Source organism: Myotis lucifugus, unplaced genomic scaffold (assembly GCF_000147115.1).
Source record: "Myotis lucifugus unplaced genomic scaffold, Myoluc2.0 scaffold_91, whole genome shotgun sequence".
Lineage (NCBI taxonomy): Eukaryota > Metazoa > Chordata > Mammalia > Chiroptera > Vespertilionidae > Myotis > Myotis lucifugus.
In genome coordinates this window covers 3,787,685-3,799,650 of record NW_005871139.1, presented here as the reverse complement: position 1 = coordinate 3,799,650, position 11,966 = coordinate 3,787,685, and the positions used below count along the sequence as shown (strand labels likewise).

The following is an 11,966-nucleotide window of genomic DNA, read 5'->3' as shown; positions in this document are numbered from 1 at the left end:
TTTTTTTCCTACTTTCTAAAATGAATAGGTGTTATTCAGAAAAAAATGATTGTTTATAAAATACCCCAACACTCTTACTCTCTAGGCAAATTTTCAAGGGTGTAGGAAATAGTTCCCCGTTCATGACCAGGCCTGTCTCTTCCTATCTGCCCCAAGAGAAGGCTCGGCCCCCTCCCTCCACCACATACCAAGACAACAACATGTGGGGAAAGGCCCCCGGGGGTGGTTGAGGAGGAAGAGCTCATGGGACAGAGGTGAGCAGCCTGCTCTGGGTGACATGGGAAGGGGACAGGTGCCATCAGCAGCTCACCCAGGAGCCCTGCAATCTCATAGGCCTTCTTCTGTTCAATGGTCTCATAGTTGAGGACTTCAAAGAAAATGTCCAGCACCAGGATGTTCTCCCTGCAAAGGGGTTGGGGGAGGAGACCTCGGTTCAAGTCCCATCTCGGTCCCTTACTAGCTGGGTAACTTCAGTAAGTTATCCTCTGGGTCTCAGTCTCCATATCCGTCAAATGAGATGCTGATGGGATACCTGCCCGTTAGGGCTGTGGTGAGGATTACATGTGATGGCACACACAAAAAGAGGCTCCATACACTAGCAAGGGCGAGGTGACCCCAGACACAGCACGGAGAACGGAAACAGAGGATGAGGTGAGGAGGAGGGAGAAAGAGGCACTTCCCCTGCTTGTTCCGACGTGATCTTTCCTCGCCCCAGATTCAACTTCCTCCTGTCTGCTGGCCCCCACCAAAGCCTGCTGACACCCCCCACAGTCCCAGCCCAAGGGCCCCCACCCTGCATAGCCAGCGCCCTTACCCTATGTACTGCTCAGACTTGTTGAACTTCTTGGCCAGGTATTTGGCGGATGCTTTGCTGGGGATCTTGACCATGGACAGCTCCTTGGCATAGCGGGTCAGATTGCAGGGCATTTCACACACACAGTACTCCTGGTCCTTCTCCACCAGGAAGTCTGTGCCCAGCCAGGTGAGAGGCGCCAGTTGAGTGGTGCCTTTCGGCCAGCACCTTCCCGCCTGCACATCCTGGCCTTGCCCAAAGGAACCCCGACCCCTTCTCTTTCTGACCTGCCCTTCCCCTCAGCCCTGCGCCCGCCCACACCGGCCTCCCAAGGGTGTTTCCTAGTCCTGGGTCTCATTCCCTCAGAGACCTTGGGAGTCAACCAGCTGAGCTGCTGAGGAGAGAGAGGGAGGGCCCCTCCCAGGTGACCCTGGTCCATTTTTCACAGGGGCCTTTAGAGATGCACTTCCCGGCCTTGCTAACGTCAGACACAGGGGAGTCCAGGTGAAGCCCAATCCAGGAGTTATTTGAAGTTTCTGGGAGCTTGGTCTGAAACCCCTGTGCCATGGCTGGCAGTCCCTCCTCCCCTCCCCCGGACTGCCCTGGGGCGGGGGCGGGGGCGCTCACCCAGAGCAGGATCCGCACACTCCTTGTACTGCTCTGGAGTGCAGTAGGGGGCGTCCCCTACAGAGGAGAGAGACAGTGGTGTAGGATGAATATGAAAGGGCTCTGTGACAGTGGTTGTAACAACGGTCTAGAAGCTGGGAGAGAAGGAGAGGGTGAGACTAGCTACCCCCCAGTCTGTCCTGGAGGTGACTCACCCCACAGTCCACTGCTCCTGGACCCTCCCACCCATCCATCCCCATGGGAACAGGCAAGAGATACGGCACAGAGACACATGGGTGTGGAATGGACGTCTCATCGATGAGAATGAGGGCTGGGACTGGGGGAGGGAGAAGCCAGCTGGTCTTCCTTCCGGCGGTAGGAGGTCGATATGCACGGGGAGCTGGAGAGGGGCAGGGTCGGCTGAGGGGCCCCGGGACTGTGTTGGGAGCTGTGGGGCCTGACCTGGCATGTGCACCATGCGGCAGTTACAGTTCTCCACCAGGTAGCGGGTCTCACAGTCGATGCGGCAGGCGGTAATGCTGTAGGAGTCGAAGAAATCCGAGTCCATGGTAACAGCTTTGCAGGTGCCCCAGGGCGGGGGCAGGTAGATGAGCTGCTGGGAGAGCCGGGGAGCTGGGGGGTGTGGAGACTTCTCCCCCAGTCACCGTGATGGGCTTCTCTAACAGGATGCAGAACTCAGGCGTCCTGCCCCTCTCCCTCCGCAGCCTCTGAGCGTCTTAGAGTTTAGAGAGCATCCCAGTGTATCAGGTCATTCGTGCTTCTCACGAGCCAGATCGCTACCCAGGCTCTCCCGCATCTGTCCCTCCTGTTAGCGATGGCCCACCGCTCCATCCTGAGCACCCCACCCAGGACCATCCTCCTGCGGCCTCTCACCCTCTGCTCCTGGCAGGCCACAAAGGTCTGGAACCCTGGGGCCACACCGAAGCCCAGCTGGTCGATGAAGGGAGGTTCATCCTGACTGTGGATCTGCACTTTGATGCCAGCTTCGAAGGACGTCTCATCTATGGGAATGAGGGGGAGGGTGTTGAGGAGGCTTCTGAGTCCCTAACCTCCTCCAGGGCTGGGGCATCCTGCTCTTCGGGAATAGGCACAGCACACACTGGGGCTGGGGGCTCCGTTTATGGGACCCCCGCCCACCCCTAGCTCCCTTCTGGCTTCACCAGCCCCGTGCTGCCCCGATGACTGCCCCCTGCACGCTTCTTTCTTACCGGGCTTCGGCTATGCACATTGGTGTTTCCAGTTCTTCCTCAGATGCTCTCCACTCCCCCCCTCCCTGCCCTTTTCTCCCCTCTCCCCCATCTCTCTCTGCCCCAAGGCCCCTGAGACCAGACAGACGACAGGCAGCCCAAGAGAGGGAGTTATTTATAGAGCGAGTGGCAGCCACTGATGGAGAGGGGCGGCTGGTTACCTTGGAGAGCAACTGAGCCAGGAAGGGGGAGCTGGAGAAACCTGAGTGTGGCAGTCAGTCAGGTGGCCTCGGAGAGGGAGATGGGGAGGTGCTGGGAGGAAGGGAGCAGAGCCCCGGGCCTGCCTCGGGTCCCACAGTGGAGCCCAGGAGTCCCCTGGCAGAGGCGGAGGCCTGGAACCGCGGGGAGGGGCCCCCGAGGGGTGACATACCAGTCTCCCCCCACACAGGCAGGTACTCGTCCTGCTGGATGTCTAGCATGATCTCCAGTCCATTGCCCGTCCCTCCCTTCATGGTCTTCAGCGGCGGACGCCCGTCTCGGCCAGAGTTGAACGTGTAGCACTTTCCATACCGTGTGAAGACCTGGCAGGGGCAGGTGAAGAGCTGAGAGCCCTGCCCGCACCCCCTGCCCCCCCAGGGCCGTCCCCGACTGCCCCCAGCTGCCGGAATCGCAGTGCCCTTCCGGACTGATTCCTCCTGTGCAGCCCATTCGCCATCTGCCTTTGTTCCCACCCATTCTCTGCCCTCCTTCGCCCTGCTGTGTGCCCTGGAAAGCTGAGCCCTGTGGGGGCTCCTCTGCTACCTGGACAGGATTCTGGTTGGGTTTGGCCAATGGGTGGCATCAGTAAGAGACCAGGGGGCAGAAGGAGGGAGAGACGGGGCACCTCTCCTTCCCCACCCCTCACGCGGCTGAGGTTCTGGCAGTGGCTGGCCCTCGGTGACCATCCTGCCCGGAGGACCCCCTGCACAGCCCGTTGCCGCCTGCGCTCCTTCTGCCTGTGTGTGACCATGTCCCACGGCTGCCGGGCCTCAGGCCCCTGGTTGGTTTCCTAAACTCTGGCCCACGCTCTGTTAACAGGCCTCCTTCAGTCCTCTTCAATCAAACCATCTGAGTGGCCATCTTATTCCTGCTGGGACCCTGGCGCAGACACCTCCCACACCAGGATCCCACCACGGCCGCACCCTGGCCCCCACCCCAGCCCTCTGAGGGCCCCTCTCCCCAAGACCCTCCTCCAAACCCAGTAAGCCTTTTCGTTTCCTCAGGCCATTCGCCCCTGTGTCCCTCATCGTCCCGTTATCACCAGAACCTGAAAGTAAACCCAGTGGCCATGCCCAGGACTGGGCTCACCCAAGCACCAGCAGCTCTTCTCTCAGCACCGGGCGCTGAGCTGCCAGGGCCTGGCACGTTTGGCAATGCGCCTGCAGGACTGTCAGGGCCTCCGGACAGATCTCCGCCGGGACAGTCTCTCCACTCCACCCCCAAGAGCAGAGAGGAGCGAGCCAGTGCTCTGTGGCCCTTTCTCCCCGGCTTCCCTGAATGCCTCCAGGTTCCCACAAATGGGGTGAGTGAGCTTCACTGCTGCTGGCGCGAGTCATAGGTGAGTCCAGGCACAGCCCAGAGGACGAGAGAGACGGAGCGTCTGGCCAGACTGGAGCAGCAGGGGGACAGAGCGCTGCTAGGAGTAGAGTCCTTGCCCCCTCCACCTTCCTAGAACAACCTCCTTCTCCCCCCTCCAGAAAAGAAAACATGCTGTCCCCCATTTGGGGAGCGAGGTCCCACGATGAGGCAGAAAGAGAACTCTGACAGCTCCTAATCCCCCCAGCCCACTACTGGGTTTCGTGGCATTCAGGCTGGACACACACCACGCCTGCCCTCCGCCTGGGGATGTAAGGAGCTCCCAGGGGCTGAGGCGCGCTGGTCCAGCCTGGCCTGGCTCAGAGCTGTGCTGCTGGCTGGTGGGCTGCTGCTGCCCTCTTGTGGTTCTGGGTGAGAAGTGTCTGTTCTACCCTTCGGTTCAGAGGCAGGAAGCCAAGCTGATCCCTTCCTTGTCCGGTGTTGCTCTATGTCCTGGCCTGTGTGAGGCCCCGCAGACCACTCAGTCTGCAGCCGCTCTGCGATGCACTGGTATGCTGACACCCGCCTGCTCCTGCACTAGGAAGGAGGTTGGGGACCGAGGTGTGTGGGGAGGGAGGGCGTGGCACCTGGCACCTGGTCAGACAGAACTGGAAGCTGAACTAGGGAAAAGATGGGTTTCCTCCGCAGGAAAGGCCTTAGACTCCAGAACGGCAAGGAGGTTGATTCTCTCAATGAGGGCTTCCCTGGGAAGAGGGTCCCTGGCCACTTAGAGCTGGGGGCGGGGTGGGAGGGATTTATTCCTCCCCCAGAATAACACGCGCGCAAACACACACACACACACACACACACACACACACACTCACACACACACTCACACACACACTGTAGGAGGAACACAGGGAGACCAAGGGAGGATGCAGGGAAGCCCCTGCCGTGGGAGCTGCGGGTGAGGGTGTGGTGGGGCGGAGATGAGGGCTGTCCCCACGCTCCACCTCCCTTCCACACTCTTCCACCTCCAGAAACCAGTGGGCCGGCCCCAGCTCCAGTCCAGGGAGGAGAGTCACAGTTGGTACTGCCTGGCCCAGGCACCCACCTGCTGGGCAGCAATTAATTACTGACTAGCACGACACACTTTAATATTTTAACAGGAACAGCAGTACTGAGATCAGAAGCCCAGCTCCAGACCCTGGGGCTCCTGGGTGAGCCCTGGCCAGGCCTCTCTGAGACATGTCACAGAGGGGGGGCAGTCCAGGTGAGGTGGGGGAGGAGCAGGACCCGCCAGCCCCAGCCCCAGAAAGTGAGGGTTAGGGTGCGCCGTGGCAGACACTCTCGGGGTGCCACGCCGGGCACGGGTCCCCACTCACCACTGAGAAGTTGTGAGGGCCGCAGGGCCCCCCACAGTAGGAGCAATAGAGCAGCATGTCCTCCAGCCGGTGGCAGGAGCGATTGTAGAAGCGGTGCAGGTTAAAAGGCTCCCCAGAGAAGGCCTCGGGCCCTGGGGGGGCCAGGGGCACCCCAGGGTCGTCACTTTCGTCCATCCCCAGCATAGGGGCCAGGTAGAGCAGGTCAGGGTAGCTGAGCTGGGACAGCCGCACGGCATTGGTGTTGCAGAGGGTGACCGCGGGGAAGGCCAGCTCCGAGGTGGCCACCTCGTCCAGCAGGGTCACGTGAGGGTAGCTGAGGTAATAGGCAACTCGGTCTCCTACCTGGCACAGGAAGGCCCCCAGTGCCAGGACAAAGGCCACCGCCCACAGGGCCTGCCTCAGCCCCGGACCCCCTGCCACAAATATGTGGTTGGGGCCATGGAGGGTGCAGCTGCTGGCGAAGGCCACCAAGTCCTCGGGCAGATCCCCCTCTCTGGCCTCCTTCCTGGGCGCCTCCTTTTCCTTCTCTTCTTCCTCTTCTTCTGATTCTGAGCTGTCTCGCTGCTGCTGCTGCTGCTGCTGCTGCTGCTGCTGGGGACCCTGAACATCTCCCGAGGGCCCGGGGGCCTCCTTTCCAGGGGAGAATGACACGGAGCAGAAGATCCGGATTGGCATCTTCACCAGGGGCTGCCTGGCACCAGGGGATTGGCAGGAGAAAGGTGAAGGAGACGTGGTCCCAGGCAGGGTCTGGCAGGGCCAGCCACCAGCCCTCCTGCCAGGTCTCCGCCAAGGGCTGGCCCCAGCGTGTCCTTCCTCATCAGGCCTGTGTGGCAGTGTGGCTGAGCTGGGGCGGGGCATGGAGAGAGGTTCGGCCTGCCCTGCCAGGGAGGGCGGGTGTCTGGGCTGATGAATAATTGAAGGCAGAGTGAAAGGGAGGCTGAGGAGAGGAGGGGGCCCGGAGCCCCTTTTTTCATCACCAGCTCCAGCAGGAAGGAGAGGGTTGAAGACAGAATGGAAATCTGGGGAATCCTAGGGGCGCCTGGTACCCACCTCTCCAGGTGGGACGGGACCTAGATCCTAGATAGTCCCTAGCTCTCTGCCAAGCCAGCAAAAGTCCCTGCTCCTCCCGTGTCTCTCTCTCTCTCTCTCTCTCTCTCTCTCTCTCTCTCTCTCTCGAAACACACAGACATACAAACTCACACACACACACACACACTTTCAAGCTCCCTCTCATCCTCCAATCTGTTCCTCAGCGTCCCCTCAGCCTTCCCACCCCAATTCAGGGTCCTCTCCCTCACTCCCCCCTGGTCCAGCCAGGCCTCTGGCATATCTGAGCCCCCACACCCCCTTGGCACTCTCTCAGACCTCTAATTCCTCTCCAATTCCCCCTGACTCACAATCCCCCCAATTATTTCATTGACTCCCCAATTCTCCCAATATCCATTATACCCCAGTCCAGTTCTCTTCTACTTATTCCTTTGGATTCTCTGTTTCCTTTCCATCACTGTCCTGACCCCAATTTACTTTCAGTTATTTCCTGAACCCCCAATTCTCCTGCAGTCACACTCCCTTGACTTCCCAATTTCCCTCCAGCCAGTCCCTGACCCCATTCCTCCTCCGCTCAGTCCCCTCACCCATCTCGGCTTCAGGTCAGCACCCTCCCCGATGCTGAGCTGTACTTAGGTCACTTTCCCCTCTTCCGTTCCCTCTGTGGCTTGGGGGGCAGCCCAGGTTCCATTAGCACAGGTCTCTCACTGACCACAGACTCATTTATGGCCAGTTCCCAGCACTAGGGGGAGGGACCCCATCTCTTGCAGCTGAAAAGCTTCCTAATAGATCACCCCTCCCCCTCCCAGCTTGCCCACCGCCCAACAGTCCAGGAGAGGAGTTCTAGGAATTCTCTTCTGGTGGGTGGAAGAAACTGAGATCAGAGCAGAGACTGGGTCCTGGGTCAGGTGGGGAGTGTTGGGAACCAACCTGGGTATCCCCCCAAACCCTCAGCCTCACAGATGCCGCCCAGCCCCTCAGTCTCTAAGGCCCCCGTTGTCCCTGATTTCTCATTCCCTTCCCCCAGGCCCCCGGCCCCTCTGTGGGCTCTGATTACTCAGGGCCACTGGTTGAGGAACTTGAGCCACCAGCCAAGTCTCCAGGGCCTAGAAGGTGACCTGAGGAGGGGAGGGAGGGAGGTGACGCATATTAACCCTTCCTCTGCAGGGCCGGAGGAGGCGCAGTGGGGGCTGGACAAGTCTACCTGGGCCTTACCACTCCTTAACCAACCCACAGCCCCAGACCTCGTTCCCTTCCCCTCCTCTCCCCTCCCTCCCTGCTCCCACACATCTTCCCTTCTCCATTTGCATGCAGAGACCCTGGAGTGTGTTGGGTATAGAAGGCAGAGTGCCAAGTTCCAGCAGAACTGACTGATGTGGGACCTTTAGCCTCAGCTTTGCTGCCAGGGACACAGAGGCCCCAGAGAAGAGCAGCCTTTGAGATCTGGCCCCTCTCCATCCTTCCGCCATTGCCCTCAGACTGGCCTCCTCTTCTTCTGCCCAAACAACAGCCTTTCAATGGGTCTTCCCGCCCCCCCGCCCCCCAGCCCTGCAGTGTCTCCCCATTTTCAGTCCGTGCTATGTAATTCTGACCAGTCTCCTGCTTAAAGACCTTCTCTCATTCCTCAGTGCCTCTTGGTAAAAGTCAACCCAACCCCATAGGCCTTTGCAATTTACCTTCCATCCTCACCTCCCCTTCACCCCAGTCCATCGTCCAGCCACCATGCCCTTCTCCCATCTGCAGACACACCAGGCTTATCCATAGCTCCATGCCTTCTCTGGACTCCGTCCGAAGAACTACTCATCTTTCAAGACCCTCCTCATACATGACCTCCTCCAAGAAGCCTTCCCTGACTCCACAGGGCATAGTCAGTGCCCACCCAGGGAACAGACTAGAAGGTCCGTTCTGCTCAAGGCCCTTCAGGCATGAGTAGTGACCAGCAGCTCCTTGAGGACAGGGACTATGAGAACGAGAGCAGGACCCAAGGACCAAGTGGAGAAACAGGAACCGAGAAAGACCAGGAACACGCTGGGCAACCAGAGAGAAGAGATGAAGAGAGGCCCTCACCTCCAGCTGTTGTCCTCATGCTTCTGTAGGCAGTCAGGGCTCCTTCTCTGTTTCCTGCCCCCTGCGCATTTTCACCCTGCCCACCAGACCTCAGCTGTGGGACTTTGCATGTCCTCAGGCTGGGTTTCAGAGGTGGGTTCCGGCCTCGGGCTGGAGGAGGCTTGGGCTGGCCGTATGCTCCACACCCACTAGAGGGCAGTGTCCCTGCCTTCAGATGTCCTGGCAGGGGAAGTAGATTGGACTTCCAAAAGGAGGAAACTAAGGCAGGGGAAGCTTCCAGTGTGGGGGCCTCGTCAGGGAGAAAGGGGTGCACACAGAGCAGCTTCCGAGGACAGCCTACCTGGCATGGCTGGACACTGCTTCCCCACACCACCACAAAGACCCACTGCGCACACCCACACATCTCTACCTATAGACACAGTCCTCTTGCGGACAATAAAGGTAACACGCACCCTAACTGCACTTCCTCGTCCATCTTCTAACATCCTCTCCTATCTTAGCTCGTTCCAGTAGACAAATCCAAATTTTTCACAATCATGGGAGGTGAGGCAAGCAGCACTCACAGACCCCCAAGCGTACACAGAGGGCCCCAGAGAAGTGGCCAAGCAGACACACATGCAGAACAGCACTCAATTCTGATCGCTCTGTCCACGGCTGCGGCCTTCCCCACGCCAGTCCTGAGCCCGTCGCTCCTCAGCTGTGATGCTCTCTCAGTGGTGTCTGCCTTTCTCTATCTCTCTCTCTTTGAACCCCAACCACCCTCACATCTGTGGAATGTTTCATGCTTTTCAAATGACAGCTCATGGGATCCTTACACAACCCCGTGAATGAAGCAGGTTGAGTAACTTCACCCCCACTTGACAAATGAGGAAACTGGGGCACAGTGACCTCGTCCAGTCTCACGGAGAGCAAGTAGTGGGCTTGAGACTAGAATTAAGTTCTTCTTCTCCAAATCCCTTTCTTTTCTGTCCTTTCATTTACCCATCAAATATTTCCTGAGTGCCTGTGTGCTGAGGACACAGGGAGAACCGATAAAGGACCGGGATCCTGCCGTCAATGAGCTTACTGTCTAATGGGGGAGACAGACATCAGTTTTTTTAAATCACAAAAATGAATATGAATGAAAGACTATGATAAGTGTATGAAAAACTGATTTTATGAGGGTGGATGATAAGGAATCTGACCCAGACAAGTAATCAAGTAAAGTTTCTCTGAAGAAGTGATGTTTGAGTTGCAATCTAAAGAATAAGGAGGAATGCCTGGCGGGTGTTGCTCGGTGGCTGAGCAACAACCTATGAACCAGGAAGTCATGGGTCTGATTCCAGATCAGGGCACATGCCCAGGTTGCGGACTCAACCCCCAGTAGGGGAGTGCAGGAGGCAGCGGATCAATGACTTTCTCTCATCATTGATGTTTCTATCTCTCTCCCTATCACTTTCTGTCTCTGAAATCAATTTTAAAAAACTTGTTTAAAAAAATAAAATGTGGTATATTTGTATAATGAGATACTACACAAGCACTGAAAAAGAACTACTGCAACACACAACAATGATCCTGAATGTCACAGACACAATTATAAAAGGAAAAAAAAAAAACAGACATAAGAGTGATACACTGTATAAGGACACATATACTCTAGGAAGTTCAAGACCAGGTGAAAAGTCTCTGTACGGACAGCAGTCAGAATAAAGGTTAATTTTTATGCCGCAGCATTGACTAGGGAAGGGTCTGGAGCAGCCGTGGGCAAACTACAGCTCACGGGCCGGATCCGGCCCGTTTGAAATGAATAAAACTAAAAAAAAAAAAAAAAGACCATACCCTTTTATGTAATGATGTTTACTTTGAATTTATATTAGTTCACACAAACACTCCATCCATGCTTTTGTTCCGGCCCTCCGGTCCAGTTTAAGAACCCATTGTGGCCCTCGAGTCAAAAAGTTTGCCCACCCTTGGTCTGGAGGAACTTCTTGGGGTGCTGGAAATGCTTTACACTTTTAAACCAATGTAAATACACACCAATAAAATATGTAAAATACTAAATTGTGAGATACAGCAACATAAAAAATATACTAATGAAAAATTCATCGTGATACCATTAAGTCATACCACCTCATGATTTTAAAGAAGAGGAAGGCTTGGGCCTGAGACTTGAGCAGTGCCAACATTTAATGGTCAAACAGGAAAATGAACTGGCAAAGAGACAGAAGGAGTGGCTAGACCAGCAGTTCTCAACCTGTGGGTTGAGACCCCTTTGGCGGTCGAACGACCCTTTCACGGGGGTCGCCTAAGACCATCCTGCATATCAGATATTTACATTACGATTCATAACAGTAGCAACATTACAGTTATGAAGTAGCAACGAAAATAATTTTATGGTTGGGTCACAACATGAGGAACTGTATTAAAGGGCCAGAAGGTTGAGAACCACTGGGCTAGACAAAAGGAGGAAGCCTGAGAGAGTATGGTTGTCAGGAAGGAGAACGGTTGAAAAAAAGAGGGATTTGGCAACATGAGGATCACTTAGTTAGAACCATTTTGGTGAAGTGCTGGGGCAGGAGAGAGGCGGCCTGGAGTGGATTAGAGAGTGACTTGGAGATGAAAAAATGAAGACAGTGGAATACATACATCACTTTTAAGAATTTTGCCTGTGAAAGGAAGCAGAGACATCGTGTATGTGGGAGTTAGAAGGGGCTGTGGAGTTCAGACATCTGTAATTCGGTTTTTATCTTAACCTTAAAGCCCGATGCCCGGTAAGTGCTCAATAAATGTTAACTGTCATAGCTATACAATTCAAGATGGGAGAATCTTAAGCATGTTTCACCATCAATGGGACGGTTCCACTGGAGAGGGAGAGACTGGCCGGAGAGGAGGGAGAGGCAGCATCTTTAGGGAGAAGGAGAGCAGATGGAAAGAATTGGTGGGGATTTCAGCCTAGATAAGCTGGATGCTCCCCTCTGGGGGTTGGTTCCCAGAGAAGGTAGAAGACCTTGTCAGAGGCTTCTATCATCTCGGTGAAGCGGGAACCAAGGGCTTCTGCTGAAGGTGAGAGGGGCAGGAAGGTGGCTATTTGAGAAGAGTCATCACCGGGGAGAGCAAGTTGACCGGGACAACACAGTGGGGTTGCCAGGCAGCACTGCAGCCCATTTAAGGATGTTGGTCCTGAACACAATGCGCTTCAAGCTGGTCTGTTGTGTGCCTTCCTCTGGTAGAGCCTGGCTGCCCTGGAGCTGCCCTGAGGAGAGCGGCGGTGGGCGTCTGAGGTGGGGCCTGGCCAAATGGAGCAGGGAAAGGGCAGAGGAATCCAAA

General features: G+C 56.4%; 1 protein-coding gene across 1 annotated transcript in view; it reads right to left on the bottom strand.

Annotated features, from left to right (window-relative positions):
• ASIC1 (acid sensing ion channel subunit 1) overlaps nucleotides 1–11,966 on the bottom strand; it is a 21,013-nt gene that overhangs the window by 653 nt on the left and 8,394 nt on the right. The window contains 6 exon segments of the mRNA XM_023756363.1: nucleotides 189–402; nucleotides 815–968; nucleotides 1,421–1,477; nucleotides 1,862–2,012; nucleotides 2,294–2,421; nucleotides 3,038–3,188. Coding sequence (XP_023612131.1) covers nucleotides 189–402; nucleotides 815–968; nucleotides 1,421–1,477; nucleotides 1,862–2,012; nucleotides 2,294–2,421; nucleotides 3,038–3,188 — 855 coding nt within the window.